The sequence below is a fragment of a genome, unplaced genomic scaffold (assembly GCF_019419815.1).
Source record: "Pyrus x bretschneideri cultivar Hongxiangsu unplaced genomic scaffold, Pyrus_bretschneideri_v1 Contig49, whole genome shotgun sequence".
NCBI classification, from domain to species: Eukaryota; Viridiplantae; Streptophyta; class Magnoliopsida; order Rosales; family Rosaceae; genus Pyrus; species Pyrus x bretschneideri.
This window is the reverse complement of record NW_025999786.1, coordinates 1,220,175-1,235,727: the sequence shown is the minus strand read 5'-3', so window position 1 is coordinate 1,235,727 and position 15,553 is coordinate 1,220,175. Positions and strand designations below refer to the sequence as shown.

The window sequence follows — 15,553 nt, the reverse complement described above, 5'->3', positions numbered from 1 at the left end:
TGTTTTGTGGACGTAGCGTGGCATCAAATGATGCATGGAATGGGGCGAATGAATGGGATAAGCTTTGTGCAAACACGAGATGTCTCTCTGTCCGGCATACTACTAAAGAGCATCTCCACCACAAAAACTCAAATTCTAGACATATTTGGATCGCAAACCGCTGGTGAGTTTTATTTATTTTGGTTTTCTTATTCAATACTAGCATATGGGCACACATAAAATGTGTGAGAAATTTTTTTACTTTTGTTTTTAAAATACGAGAGAGGAAGAGAGTGATATATATTTTTTTTAATTAAAGAAAAATATCACTAGATTATAGTACAAGTGAAGAAGAATATCACTAAATCATAGTACTAAATGGTAAAATTTGAATTCTTGTATAGAAGAAAAAACATTGAACTCATTAACAATTTGGTTATGTGCATCGAAATGATTAGATTCAAAAGTCAAATCTCATTTTTCTTGAAGAATAACCTTTTCTTCTAGTCGGCATAGACACCACTGACCACCCTGAATTCAAACCTCATATCGAAACCCAAACTTAGGTCTCACTTTGGCTGAACGCCCAAATATAAGTTTTAAATTCGATGTGCATTGAAAATGTTTTGCTTTATATTTAGGTTCAAATATAAAATTTAAGACGCTTCAACATTAGCATTTTACTTTACATTTATAAGAGATGTACACATTACTTTCTAGTCCAACAAAAAATAATGTAAATTTGAAATTTCCTTTATTTTTCTCTCTTTTGACTAACGCTCTCCGCCTCTTAAAGGTGTAAAAAAAGATTCAAACAGCGAATTAAATAAGTACCATTCGAGGTTCAAGAAAAAATCGCACATCATAGATTAAAAGCCCAATGCAGAACTTCAATAGCTCAATGAAATCCGACTTTTGAGCAAAGTTTTGACTAAACAAAAAACATGAAAATTCACACCAATAATAAAAAAATCATAAAAGTTCCGAACAAACAACAAATGAAAATTTTAAACAGACCTGAAATTATTTTTTCTTTATTTAGGATTTTGGGATTTAACCTTGGACAAAATTTACCGTCCGATTGGTCTGCATTCCCAAACAACTCGACTCGTTGAGTGGGATTAGGATTTGTGGCTATGTTTCTACAAGTACCTGAAACTCTTTTTTTTTTTTTGGGTCAATGTTGAAAAGAAAGCAGGGGTTGGGAGGGGACAAGCTTCCCAGAAGCTGCCTTGCCTATCGAGGCAATCCGGTGAGCAGGTGGAAAGCAGGCTTCAAGGGTAACTCGTACCTTCAAAAGAGCAGCACTTTGAGTCCAATTTAAAAAAAAAAAAAAAAAAAAAAAAACCAGAGTAACATAAGAAAAGGGATGTGCGCTTGTTAATTTCTATCTTTTGACCATCATGATTTTATTCGATATGACGATCGATAATTAAGAAGATATGTGATGAATAAAATGAGTGTGGCTATCACACCTCTAAGAAAAATGCTAAACAAATTAAAAGAAAAGTAAGACAGGGATGCACCATATGTATGGGAGGAGGATTTTTTACCCTCCTAATCTCTTTATCCTTCCATGCCTTTCTATTTGAACGATCACGGTTAAGCCACGTCAACATCTTATATTAATTTTTTTATAGAAATAATAAGATAAAAAGTAATGTGTAAGATGAGAGAATGAAAAATGATGAGAATAATAAAGTAAACAATCCTCGTTTACATGTATGTGCCTGAATGGATGTATAGGTACCAAACATTTGTTGGGAGTCGGGGAGGGGGAGTGAGACGCTCTAATCGAACCGACATTACCAATATTCTGGCAAAGATAGCGACGTAACAAAACGACAAAAGAACTTGAATAATGCATGGAGAGGATTTGGAATTTGGTTGCTTTTTTCTTCCACTATTATTATGTATGCAGCCCACCCCTTCCCAAAGTCTTTGTTTCTTTTCATAAATGCATATTTCATTTTATTCGTGTTGGCTTGCTCAACTTGGGGACCATCAAATCGCACCTACTCGTGGAAAAAGGTTTATATAACACAATTATATCGTCACGATAACATTTCGTATCAATAAATTAAAAATATATGAATATCTTTATCCATATATTATTATATCATAAACACAAAATGTTACATAATAATATGTCCATGTCATATAAGTAGTTCTATTTCTCATGCCCAACAATGGAACGCAAAAGTAGTGTATATTATTGTTACTTTTTCTTATTGTCTTTTTGTTAATGGGGAGGGGATTTGGGAAGGAATTTCAACACTTCTCGTCACCTTTTGTACTTCTTCTCTAGTCCCTTTGATTTTATATTTTGATTTATTCAATTTAATATTTATACAAAATTAAAAATAAAAATTGCAGAAGGTGGGAAAAGTAGTATAGATATTACTTTTGTTAACGCTAGGTGCTTTTAGGCCCACTAAATGGCGCATGCCCAACAAGTGACCAAGGAGCCCAAGGCCCAAGAGGTTCAAAGAGAGACATCCCGAGCACTTAAGCCGACCAAGACAAAGAAGGAGTTGCCCAACTACATGGAACACATGGGCAAACTAACAACTTTATGGCACGGGTCTCCAAGAGCAGAACTACTTAAGTGCCGTTTAGACCATGTGGCAACTTATAGTCAATAGTAGAGGCCTAAGATGCGATGTAATGGTAGTCAGGATAGTGCTCGATGAGACAGGGCGGGGTAACCAAAGGTTCGAGTGGGATGCTCAATGAGACATAACCTAAAAGGGCACGCCGCCCCGACTGCAAAAATTGCCACTTCGCTGACAGGAGCCTGGGCGAACAGGTGGAAATGTATCAGTGTGTTTAATATAGTCTAGCGTGATTAATCGATAAAATTGGTGTTAAAGCAATCTCTGTGAGATCAATCTCGTATTTGCATATATTACTACAATTGATTCATGCGCTTGCGAGTTTAATTTGGTTTAAATTAATCTATTAGTGTCTCTAGTGTACCCACACTACAACACTAATGGGGCGATAGCTCAAGCCAGAGAATTAAGGTCTCATCAAGATCAAAACACAAATGAAAGACTGAATCATATGATTGAGAATCACGTATAATGGTGACGTCATTAATCTCAAGGTTGCTTCTATGGATAACATATAGATATCCATTGTCTAGTCATACTTCTCATCAATTTTTGAAATGACTATAGAAGATGTATCATCACTGATGACCATGCTGATTGGCTCTAGTGCAAGTGGGAGATTGTTGGAAATGTGCCCTAAAACCAATCATATGATGATACTTTACGGACATTTCACATGTTAAACTAATCTAGTTTAATACAAAGGGCAAAGATTATTGTTTAAAGCTGTCTCATATAAATGTTATATGCTTTAACGATAAGTCCAAGGAATATGTAATTGAGAGAATGTGATCTAAATAAGTTAGATTCATGAGTCCATTCTTTTTCATATACATATCCTAAAATTTCCTGATCATAGGATTGCCAATTGGGCATTAACAGTCTGTTAAGATCAGTACATGCTATGTCTTCTCTCAGGGAGAGTGATTGGTCTCGAGTTATTGGTATGATTTATGCTCAATAGAGAATGAGTTCACTGAACGCGATCAACAAGGAGTTTTCATACTCATGTCACATGAGAACTTATGGTTAAGATAATACAAAGTAGTCCTTTGACCTGAGGCATCATAGTTGTCTTATGGTTAAGTCCTTGATCTTTGACTATGTCAAAGTCACTTTATCAGAAGGTGTCCACGACATAGTTGGGGTTAAGCCACTTAGCCATGGAGGCAAGTGAATGCACAACAAGGGATCTCTAACTTTCAAACTGTTTGAGAGAGAATAATTTATGATATGATTAAGAATCTCTGGCCAGAGTATAATGAGATTTAGGAAGTCGTTCCAAATCACATTCAAGGTAATCATATAAGTAAGAAAATCACATTAGATAGTAGACATGAATAAACTATCAAACCAAACAATGTGGTCAAGAGTATTGTATTACAGAAAGACCGTATTGCATTGTAATCCCAAACTGAATAGGTTCTCCAACCTCTTCTAATTAGCTTGGGTAGCCATGACATACTGGTAGGTGTCACTCATGGTTTGTGGAAGCCTTAAAGGTGTATAATCACTAAAGGGAGAATTGAAAGGAAGTTTCAATTCACAATCAATTTGAAAAGTTCTAATCGCCCATTGCCTCGCTAAAAGGAGCCTAATGGATCACACACCGTGTAAGATAATGTTTGAAGGATTTGACAGAGATAAGTAAGGACAATTAAATGGTTTAATTGTATTAATTAATATGTTAATTAATCAAACGAATAAGTTCGTTTTAAACCTTGAGTTAGTGTTGGGCCTTAAAGTCCAATGGGCTTCGAATCGTCAAGCCCATTTACTTAAGTTGTATGACAACTTAATGACTAAAGATTCAAAAGGGCCCAAATAGCCCAAAGCCTTTAGAAGGCCGACCATATCATGAAAGAAAGGTTTTGTTCTTTTTGTCACTTAAGTGAAGTGACTATATAAAGGACTTTATCGCCAAAATTCATTAGGGTTCTCTTTTGAGGAAATTGGAGAGAACAAAGGCTCTCCCTTTCTCTCAAGGAGGCCGGCCCCCTTGGAGGGGATTGACTAGCATTAATCCTCCTCCAAGGTCATTCATCTTCTTCCTCAACCATCATTGGTGTCGAAAATTAGAGGTCTCCAACTTTGGGGACTTTTGGAGAACCTAATTCTTTCATCCATATCCAAGAAGATATGGAGCCAAGAAGCAAAGTTCCTCCATCCAAATCCATGAAGCCAAGGAGCAAGGCGACAAAGGCAAGAAGGCCCTCACATGGGTGATTAACCTTTGCTAAGTAAAGAGGTGCTTCAAAGGTATAAAGTTTCTCAACTCACTTTGTTTTGAGTTGAGTTTTGGTTCACCATAACTACTAGGCCTTGAATTTCAAGGGTAAAATTTTGTTTTTTAGTGCATGCAAGCATGTTTCCACCTTTAATTGTTAATTGCATGTTGTAGATGTTGCTCAAATGAACTTGTTTTTCATAAATTTTCCTTCACAAATTTTCCTTTACATTTCTCTATCTCTTCGTTAAGACTGGTCTTTTCCTCAATTCCTTTATAGGTCAAACAATACGGCGCAAACCTCACCCCACAACTATCCTCAATTATTGGCCGGCTCCTCACCCTCAGATAAAAATCATTCATTTTCACATTGTGAATCCGATTTGATGCGAGGCCATCACAAAAACACATCCTTCAACACCATCAACCAAAACTGAACCCGTCACAGGGCCAGTATAAAGCTTGCAATTCCTTAATTTGTGAACAAAAAGCTATCTCACGGAGCCCATTAGCCTCACCTCACAGGAATCAATGTTCGAAATCAAAAACTCTCCCACTTCCGATCCCTTAAAATTAAGCACCAAAATCTCTCCTTTCTTGTTCTAGAAACCCAGGGAGTCTGGAAGCCGGAAACTCAATTTCTTCTCAGGTTCCTACTCTTTCTCCTCCTATTTAGGTTCGGCAATTGGGTCTTTTCTGGTGGGTTTGTTTCTGAAAGAGAATTTCTTTTTGGGTAACAACTCAGTGCTCAAAACCTTAAGACTTTGCCGCAAATCCGACGTCGTCTTGAGCGATGACCGAACTTCATAGGAGGGTAAGAAGTATGAGTTCTCAGCGATGTGCTTCTCGAGATCGGAGATGGAGGAAGAGATTTGGTTGCGGTGGGATTTGACTTGAGTCGGTATTGGGCGAGTTGGGACTCGATGAAGCTATTGGAGTTGAAAAAGCGGGAGAGGAAAATTGATGTGGACTTGAAGGAAGGGGAAGATGACGAGTCGGACTTGGCAAATCGGCAGGTGAGTGAGTTGTCTAAACGAGTTTGGTGGCGGTTGGAGAGGTGGTCGAGCATTGATTGGTGCTTCTTTTGGAAGGATGGATCTACAGGTACGAGGTTAGGGTTAGGGTTAGGGTTTGATGACAGAGCTGCTACTTCTTCATTTTCCATTGATGGCAGCGATGGGGTTGATTTGAGAAAGCGAAAATGTGTAGAATTTGAGAGAAAAACGAGGGAATTTGGTATTTGGGTTTAGCCAAATTAACAAGAGCCTTGCTTCATATGCCACTTTGTGGCACCATTCATCTTGAGAATTGATATCAGGATTTCATATTTGCAAACAGATGCAATATGTTCTTGAAACCAGCAGAGTAAAAAAGACCCATTTACAGAAAGGAAGTTAACTGACTCGAACAGGAACTCACAAGTTGCGAACTACCATCAAGTCATTTTCACCATCTTAAGAGCGCCAAAGCAAGTTCCCAGAGAAAGGGTTGTGGCAAGTACTTCACTTTCTACTCATGAAAACCAACTGAAAGTGGTCAATCAATTGAGAACTTTTTAAAAACAAAACGAAAGAAAGGGTTGATTTATTAAACATGAATACTTGTGAAATTGTTCACATTAAAAGAAACGACTGTTTGATGCTAGGGTTAATTCTAAATTTAATCCCTGGCAATCTAAGAATATGTTTTCCTTTCCACTAGATCTCCTTACACTGTTAAACTTTAATCTCAAATAAAGGGAGAATACAAAATGTACGCTAAAGCTCATAAGGGGAAGCAAATAGGCAGTCAATGCTAACAATCAAACGTAAATTGTAGATCAAGCTACATGCGCATCAAGTATGTAAAAATCTTTGTCATATATGAAGCACTATTTTAATGAGAACAAAATAGAGACGGGAATTAATCCCAAGAAGGTAAGGAAATCCAAAGCGCCTCTTACTTACTATTCATGCTCCCCCATGAAGTCCAGCACTCCCACGTGGGTGCCTTTTACACCCTTTATTCCAATCGAATCGCATTCTCTTAAAATAATATGCAAATATACACATGCAGCCTCAATCATTTGAGAAAAATTGTCTGATATAATTGAAAACGTTAAATGAATCATCTGAATTCTTTCCCCATTGCTAAACATCCATTTGTAATTTTGGGATTTAAACTACAACTTACCTATAGTTATCAGCTTACTGTGTCAAAAAAACAAAAGTTTATATAACTTGAGACTTCACTTTTACATGTCTATAATATCAACCAATAACAACCCACACAACAGACACCACAGATCATCAAACTCACAGCCGAGGAAAATATCTTATAAATCCAGACCCCGCGTCTCCAGAACAAAATAATGTATTTAAACAAGACATTTCAAATAAAAATCTTGACTTCTTGATTGGGTATGAGCAACGAGATTGCCATATCTTTTCCACTACCCTTTCCAGAACCAATCTCATCCAACATGAGCTAGTTCCAAGTTCCCACAATTTCACACTGCAACCTCAAAATCATCTTGGCAGATAAAATTGAAACTGAGTAAGAATGTAAATTCATATAACCATAGGCTTAAGTACTGAATGCTAGAGAAACCAATAGACTCAACATTTCCGTAATCCATATCCATATTAACACCAAATACAACAAAAGAATGTTACCTTTATACTCCAAGCACACCCTCGTGACAAACAAAATGGATAACAAACTAACTCTCCACGGACTTTGAAATATCAACCAAACCAAGTCTCTCATTCTCCGGCAAAATAGACCAATTGGGTGACTGAACAGCCCGCAACCACAGGAAATCATCCACGTTGCTCCATTTCTCTGTCTCTTTGTCAAGACTGGCCTCCCTAAGCTCTTCCTCAATTCCTTTATATGTCAAACAGTATGGCGCAAACCTCACCCCACAACTATCCTCAATTATTGGCCGGCTCCTCACCCTCAGATAAAAATCACTCGTTTTCGCATTGTGAATCCGAATTTGATGCGAGGCCATCACAAAAACACACCCTTCAACACCATCAACCAAAACTGAACCCGTCACAGGGCCAGTATAAAGCCTGCAATTCCTTAATCTGTGAACAAAAAGCGCTCTCACGGAGCCCATTAGCCTCACCTCACAGGAATCAAGGTCCGAAATTGAAAACTCTCCCACTTCCGATCCCTTAAAATTATGCACCAAAATCTCTCCTTTCTTGTTCCAGAAACCCGGGGAGTCTGGAACCCGGAAACCCGATTTCTTCTCAGGTTCCTGCTCTTTCTCCTCCTCTTTGGGTTCGGCGATTGGGTCTTTTCTGATGGGTTTGTTTCTGAAAGAGAATTTCTTTTTGGGTAACAACTCGGCGCTCAAAACCTCAAGACTTTGCCGCAAATCCGACGTCGTCTTGAGCGAGGACCGAACTTCATAGGAAGGTAAGAAGTACGAGTTCTCAGCAACGAGCTTCTCGAGATCGGATATGGAGGAGGAGATTTGGTCGAGGTGGGATTTGACTTGAGTCGGATCACAGAGCCGGCATTGGGCGAGTTGGGACTCGATGGAGCTCTTGGAGTTGGAAAAGCGGGAGAGGAAATTTGATGTGGACTCGAAGGAAGGGGAAGAGGACGAGTCGGACTCAGCAGATCGACGGGTGAGTGAGTTATCTAAACGAGTTTGGTGGCGGTTGGAGAGGCGGTCAAGCATTGATTGGTGCTTCTTTTGGAGGGATGGATCTGCAACTAGGAGGTTAGGGTTAGGGTTTGATGACAGAGCTACTTCTTCATTTTCCATCGATGGTAGATATGCGGTTGATTTGAGAAAGCGAAAATGTGCAGAATTTGAGAGAAAAATGAGGGAATTCGGTATTTGGGTTTAGCCAAATTAACAAGAGCCTTGCTTCATATGCCACTTTGTGGCACCATTTATCTTGAGAATTGTTATCCAAATTTCACCTGGAGAATGAGAAACCCCTCAAAATTAATTTTAAATATTTTTAATTTTCTCCAATATCTTAACATAACTATTTCACCAAACAATATTGCTTATAACAAAGTGGAATAGTTAGAGATCGTATCATTTTCTTCCTTGTTTCGTAATGAACAATATATCAAAAAGTCACACAATCTTTTTAGCGAAAAAACAATCACATAATTATTGCTTACCTCCATACAATTCACGTCTCAATTCTCAAACTCATAATGTTATAGCATACATACTTTTATTCTTCTTCTTCTTTGTCATAAAATGCCATAAGCACTCGCATTTATCAACACTTACATGAACAACATGCCAACAAAAAATTGACTTGAAAAACCCCGCTATCATATGTTTTATTATTTTGCTGATGTGATGTGCTCAAAATAAATGGTTAGATTGGCTCAAGTGTTACGTTTTTCATGTATAAACTGATAATGTTGGAGGCAGTGTCACAATATATACCAGATAAGCAAACAAAATCAAAAAACCCAGAAAAGCAGCTCATAAATATAATTATATGAATGCAGGAGGACTCGGCATCTTACTAGATAATATCAGACTCATGTCTATGATCCTGATGAACTCTTTACAATACAAAAAAATCACTCTTTTTCTTTATATACAACTCAGGCCAGGAAACACTAAAACACAATCCCTAAATCCAACTGAATCAGATGTAAAACAAATTCGAATATAATTTTCTAAATTCAGAATAAAAAGAATCTATTTGTTTGGAGCAGATGAAATTGCAGTCCCCAGGCAAAATTTCTAACCGTTAAATTGGATTAGACAAAATCATGAAATTCTTTTCAAAAAAGCCCAATTATATTAAATCACAAATTTGAAGCCGATTTTGACATGCAATAGGTCAATAAGGTAGGAATCGTTTCAGACTAACCTTGATGGCGTGTGACGGAGGAATCATCCAATTACCGTCGGAAAGCTTGAATCCAAACAAGGCTCCAAGGTTATAGGGAGATGCTGTTGATGTGAAATCCAACATGCAAAGGTTGAAGGAGAGGAACTTCAATTTGACAGATCTGGGGTAGAGTGGTTGCTTGGTGAGGAGAAGTCGAACCAAGTGAGCAGGGGTAAAACAGGACGACAGCCAGGCAGGAAGAAATCGGGAGGAAAGAGATGAGTGCGGGGCTTTTTTGTCTCTGTAAAAATGTAATAATGCAAACTTAGCAGAGGTAAAACAGGAAGAACACAGTGCTTATGAACAGTGTTTCAGAGTGTTTTGGGTTTTACTGTAGATTAAACTAGCAAAAACGCCGCGCTCCGCTGCGGGTTTTGAAACCTTAACCACCACAATTTAACACATCCATTTCTAAATAATTCAAAAAACAATTAAAGCAGATAAATCCACATGGTAAAATAAGTCTTTAAATTGTCAAACTCGATCTCATCTGCAGTTGTTTCAACTGTATTCAAATCGCTACAGGAAATGTGTTCTTTTTTTTTTTTGTTTTTGTCTTTTGTTTTGGGCTTGAGAAATTTTTTAAGGCCAGCCATTTCAGAAGTGCGAAAGTCACGCTTTTGTTGCATGACCAAACTTTACTTGGAAGAGCTTTCAAGCAACATATGTGCATTATCAGCATGATAAACATTTTCGTTGAACATTTCTATTCCATTTGAAGGGTTAGAAGTATGATCTTCTTGCGTTGCCTGATTTCTTTTGCTATATCTTGTTCTTTTTAGCATCATGTGCAAAAAATTAAAACGCCAAACAACAGATTGATAGCTGGCAAGTAATAAAATGAAACATGCATAAATTAAATTGTAAAATATTCATAACTCCTAAATATAAATTAAATAAAGGAAATACATAATAATCATATCAGTCACAAAAGCAAGGATTTTAAAATGCTATGAAATTGAAATACTATGGATAGTTTATTTATTTTTTGACTAACCTGTAACAACAGCAGTTATTATCACTTCCAAAAGTTTTTTTTTGTCAAACACTTCCAAAAGATTGATGCAAGCAAAGGAACACTGCCTCTGTACTTGGAACGGAAAGCCTGCAAGAAATTGAAACAGTGATGTTAGGATATCTCAATTGCAGATAATGGGCAACATTATGCAATCCCAAAATGACATAAGTAAACAACCACTACACAGATTAACAACCCATTTCAACTCCCAAAATTACATACAAATAACTAAAATTTCAAGCAAACACAACAAACCAACATTCACAATTCTCTTCAATTCCCAAACATGCTCATAGATTCAAAAACTGTCACTGAAACAATAAGGAACCAGCGAAATCTTGTTTAGCTCAGAGTGAGAAATTGTTATGAATAACAGGCAACATAACAGTTGAGAAGAAAAGAAAAGGGAAAAATCCACAAAAACAAAAAAAAGAAAACACTTGTAAAAGTAGTCCTCCCTCTAGCTAGATGGCCATTCCTGATTCTCTTTTCCTTTTCTGCTCAAACTTAATATGAATAAATGACCATTTTTTTATTTTCTTTGTCTTTCTTTATAGAAGGTCAAACAATTTTTAATGAACGGCTTTAACTGACCATATTAATCAATTTCCCAACTGAAAAACAACAATAAAGAAAAGAAAAAAAAAATAGAAAACAACTGCCAAGAAACATTGTTTTAATAAATGACAACAGTAGAAGGAACACGAAAATGGGGATGTATGTAACCTCCTCTCTTTCAATCCCACCTAGTGATCCCATAAAAAATATCACTTCAAAGTCATATTTCTGAAATGAGGTAGCAAGAATCTGAGTTCTTTGGTATCTTTTCCTTGCAGGTGTTATACCATAAGACCATTATATTTGGTTTTGAATAAGTCAGTTATTTTTCATTCCATTTTTTTTGTCACTTGTAAAGACATGCAAGAGCCACCTCAAAGATAGGAAAGGGCTAATATTAGGTTACTAAATCAGTATTTCTACAGCAATTTGACTCATTTCCAAAAGCTAGCAGCCAAATTTGTCAGTGAAAACAAAATTCCAATCCAAAATCAAAAGCCAAAAATTGTCAAAAGAATCCCATTTAAAAATAATAGTACACAAAGAAAGTTGTACTTTTAGCTTTGTTTATAAAAAAAAAATCAGTATACAACTATATATTCCACACGAATTTGTGTAAAAAGACTTGCCTCGGGGATGAAGTACTCTGTCCGCTTACACACACCTATGCCAAAATCTCTATCAGGCAACTTTTCCAACCCTGTAGAAGCCAATATATGAAGGAAATCATTCAACACAATTACATTCACCTTATTTGAAGGATACGAAGATGATTTCTTTTTTTTTTTTTTAACTAATAATACAATATAAATAACCATTACCCAATTTCAAAATCCATTTCAACTCCCAAAATTAGTCAAAATTTACTAACATTTCAAGCAAGAAGAATGAAACAAGCGTAAAATAAATGGAGCATATTTTGTTCACCATAAAACTGTAACTAACGGTTTTTTCAGTCAAGTAGGGAGCAGAAGAAGAGATTAATCTAAACCATTCTAGCAAAGAATAGGAACACAAATAATCTAAACCATAGTCTTCTTCCTGTCATTATGTTTACTAACTCATACCATGTACAAAAACGAATCACTTAAGATATGACTTGAAAAAAATTCACACGCCTACTAAAACACATAAAGCGTCAAACTTTACTCAATCAGAAATTTATATCGTATACGCTTGCTTATTACTGAGTAACCATTGAAAGAAAAGCTTTGAGTTAAGCAGATGCCATTGTCTTCTTTAAAACAACCACAAACCCATGTCGATATGGATTTGGGAAAAATGAAATTTCAAAATCTAATCATCAAAATTTTTTACTTCCTATGTTCTTGGGGATCATCACAATTTTTCTTGTCTTGAATTTGAACACACTTGAAACTGAATTTCAAAATTGCAAACTTAAATCAACGCTCTTAGTTTTAATCCAAAAATACTTAACAAAAAAATACAATTTAATCCAGAAATTAAAATTAATAAAAAAATACACACTCACACACAATTGCTGGGAACTTTTCCAAAATTAACATACAAACAAAATATGTTGAGAGAGAAGCAAAAGCTTATACCTCCGAGAAAGAGAGTGTAATCAGAAAGCAAGCCGGAAAAAAAAAAAAAATTACACATTACTAAATTTCTTGTTGGGGTGATGATTACTTGAGAAAAAATGGTTTCCAACAATCCAAAAAGGATAAAGCATTGATTTATACATTAAATAATGTTTTCATAGAATCCAATTGTAAAATAGGCTTATTTAGTTGGAATATCACGAGCACGCAGTTGCATATTTATTGCCTATCCTCCAGGTCAAAAGGGTTGTAGGGTGCATTTTTGTCGGCTATCCTCTATGAAAATACCTTTGCTTTTCAAAATCAAACACCTCATCACGAATAAGATGAGGCAGTCCTTCCCACACCACAACTCACAGAGTCTGATCAGCATCGTACCAACATCACTAACCAAACCATCACCATGGCCACACCACCTACGCCCCCACCAACGACTGCACCTGATACTGCACCCCCAGACCTTCCACCAGAAGCCCCAGAACTCGACCCAATTGCCACCTCACAAGACACTCAATCACCACCACATTCATCACTAGAATGTCCCTCCAAATGTCAGACTTCAAGATTTCCATCTCTACCATGCGTCCACCGTCACTCCCAGTACATCATCTTCCTCAAAAGGTACGCGGTTTCCTTTATAAAATATTCAGTTTCAAGACAAAGAATCCCAATTGCAGTAAATTGGAAATATATGAGTGTCTAAAAGGCATTTCACCCAGTGCTCATCCATTCAGACAAACAAAATAGAAGCTGGTCATTGCACGATGCACTAGCATTTCAACAAGTTCACCCGGAACCCAGAAATAAAATTTTCAGCACCACCGGAAAACTGAATAGAAAAACAGAAAATGCTCGCATTATGAAATCGATGATAACCTTGGGAAGCAGACCGTTAATGTTACTAAAGAATGCTACAACAATCTCAACCCCAAACCTAGCATTGGCTAACCTAGCTAACAAGTCAAAACTAAACGACAATAAACAGCCACAAAACGACACCTAATTGGACAACTCTCCAAGCGGAACTACAATATCCAATCCGATTCACTTAACTTGCGCCATTACTCAATTTCGAAACAACCACAGCTCAAAATTTGCATATGCTTCACGTAATTCTCGTTCTACCACAAATCTTACACAATTTCTATAAAATCAATAGCCTAATTTTAAAATTTTACTAATAAAACGATTGAATTTGAAGGATGCGGAAGAGAAACCTGCAAAACGCTGTTACAATAGCAAGTGTTGCCGAAATTCTCGAGCCCGAAATGTCGCTCGCCTTCCGGAAACTGGTCGCCGAGAGCCTTCTAGAGTTTGGAGCCCGCAGCACCCATCAGACCGGGTCAATACACAATCTAAATTATATCGCCGATGACTCAGATCCTCTCTCTTCGATTCAAGTCAACGATTCGCATGCCATTGACAACTGAGTTGCTCACCGCGTCGCTCTGTATGTGTTGAATTGTTAGGGTTTGTTCGGAAGTGGTGTGTATTTGTTGAATTGTTAGGGTTTGTTCGAAAGTGGAGCATGAACAAAATGGAGGTTGAGAGGTTTTGGTGGGGGTGGGGGGAGAAATTTACTGAAATTAATAAATCAACACATAAATTGAGGGTGTAAATTGAATTGATTTTATTTTGTATGAATTAAGTTTATTTTATTATTCAAGAAAAAGTGATGTAAAAAGACTTGATTACCACTCAACTAAAAGATAAATGATTGGTTCCAAAATAATTTTCATCAAGAGCGTTTTCATTTGTTATAAAATACTTTTAAATTAATTTTTATTAATGATTGGTTTCTAACTACTAAAAGCATCTTAAATTGTATGCGGAAACAAAATGACAAAATGGGACCATAATAGCTGACGTAATATGTTGCCTATTTAATTGCCTCATATTTGTCACTCAAATAGACTAGGCAAAATTGTACTTTAATATTTTCTATCACCACTAACCTATTATCTTTACTTTGTCATCTTCCTCTAAATGAAATATTTCTTTTTTAGATAAAAGTTAACTTCGAATCAATGAAAGTGTTAAGGAGTGATATTTTCAAGGTTGTTTCGGTCACCTAATAAAGATAGTCGGCAGAGAAATAAGGGATAAGAAAACAAACACAAGGCATAAGGAGTTCACCTTAAGTTGGGCTACATTCACGAAGGTAGAGAAGTTTTCATTTATGTAAGAGTTTACATGATACTGAGGTTCAAACATAATCATCATTAATTAGATCTAACTATCGATTAAGGAATCTTAGGTCCAAAGAAACTTAATTATGGAATAGTGATCTCCTTTTAAAATTGAGAAGAGTCCTCTATTGTCATTTGCGGTCGATGTGGGACTCTAGTAATGATTGGTCTCCCAATTAGAAAGAAACTCATGTGCTTCGACAGAGGTGCCTCCACACAAACTCTTTAGTGAGTCTTTGAAGGTATACAATTGATCGATGTCTAGTAGTTTCGGGTTGGTGAACAATGGTACAAACAATAGTTTTAGAACAAATGTGTACTTTAACAAATCATTGAGATGGTGTAGGGTAAACAAATATTTTGTTTAAGAAATTTGTACATGTACGATATGTTGTTTTCATTTGATTTATTTAATGACCACAAATAAAAAGGACATGTGAAAGGTTAAAAATGAAATGTGAAAATCACCTAGCTTACTTAACATTGTAATAAGTGTAATTCTATAGACATAGGTATAAGAAATCTTTATGG

The 15,553-nt window shown here is 36.4% G+C and overlaps 1 protein-coding gene and 1 pseudogene across 4 annotated transcripts; both read right to left on the bottom strand.

Moving 5' to 3' along the window:
• Nucleotides 1-5,004: 5,004 nt before the first annotated feature.
• LOC103936483 lies at nt 5,005-6,717 on the bottom strand (annotated as a pseudogene).
• LOC103936474 (tubulin-folding cofactor C) lies at nt 6,662-14,414 on the bottom strand. 4 transcript variants are annotated; one of them, XM_048568712.1, is made up of 5 exons: nt 14,051-14,414; nt 10,690-10,797; nt 9,672-9,933; nt 7,476-8,748; nt 6,662-6,845 (listed from the first exon to the last, which is right to left on the bottom strand). In XM_048568712.1, the coding sequence occupies exon 4, from the start codon at nt 8,585-8,587 to the stop codon at nt 7,523-7,525; it is 1,065 nt and encodes a 354-aa protein (XP_048424669.1). In that variant the 5' UTR covers nt 8,588-8,748; nt 9,672-9,933; nt 10,690-10,797; nt 14,051-14,414; the 3' UTR covers nt 6,662-6,845; nt 7,476-7,522. The 4 variants fall into 4 exon arrangements, with proteins under 4 accessions (XP_048424669.1, XP_048424667.1, XP_048424668.1 ...); XM_048568710.1 differs by lacking the exon at nt 6,662-6,845 and adding an exon at nt 7,016-7,332; XM_048568711.1 differs by lacking the exon at nt 6,662-6,845 and adding an exon at nt 7,016-7,314.
• Between the last annotated feature and the right edge of the window lie 1,139 nt (nt 14,415-15,553).

Bases quoted from the DNA above. Each gene is read 5' to 3' on its own strand.
- LOC103936474 (XM_048568712.1), bottom strand. From the start codon at position 8,587: ATGGAAAATGAAGAAGTAGCTCTGTCATCAAACCCTAACCCTAACCTC.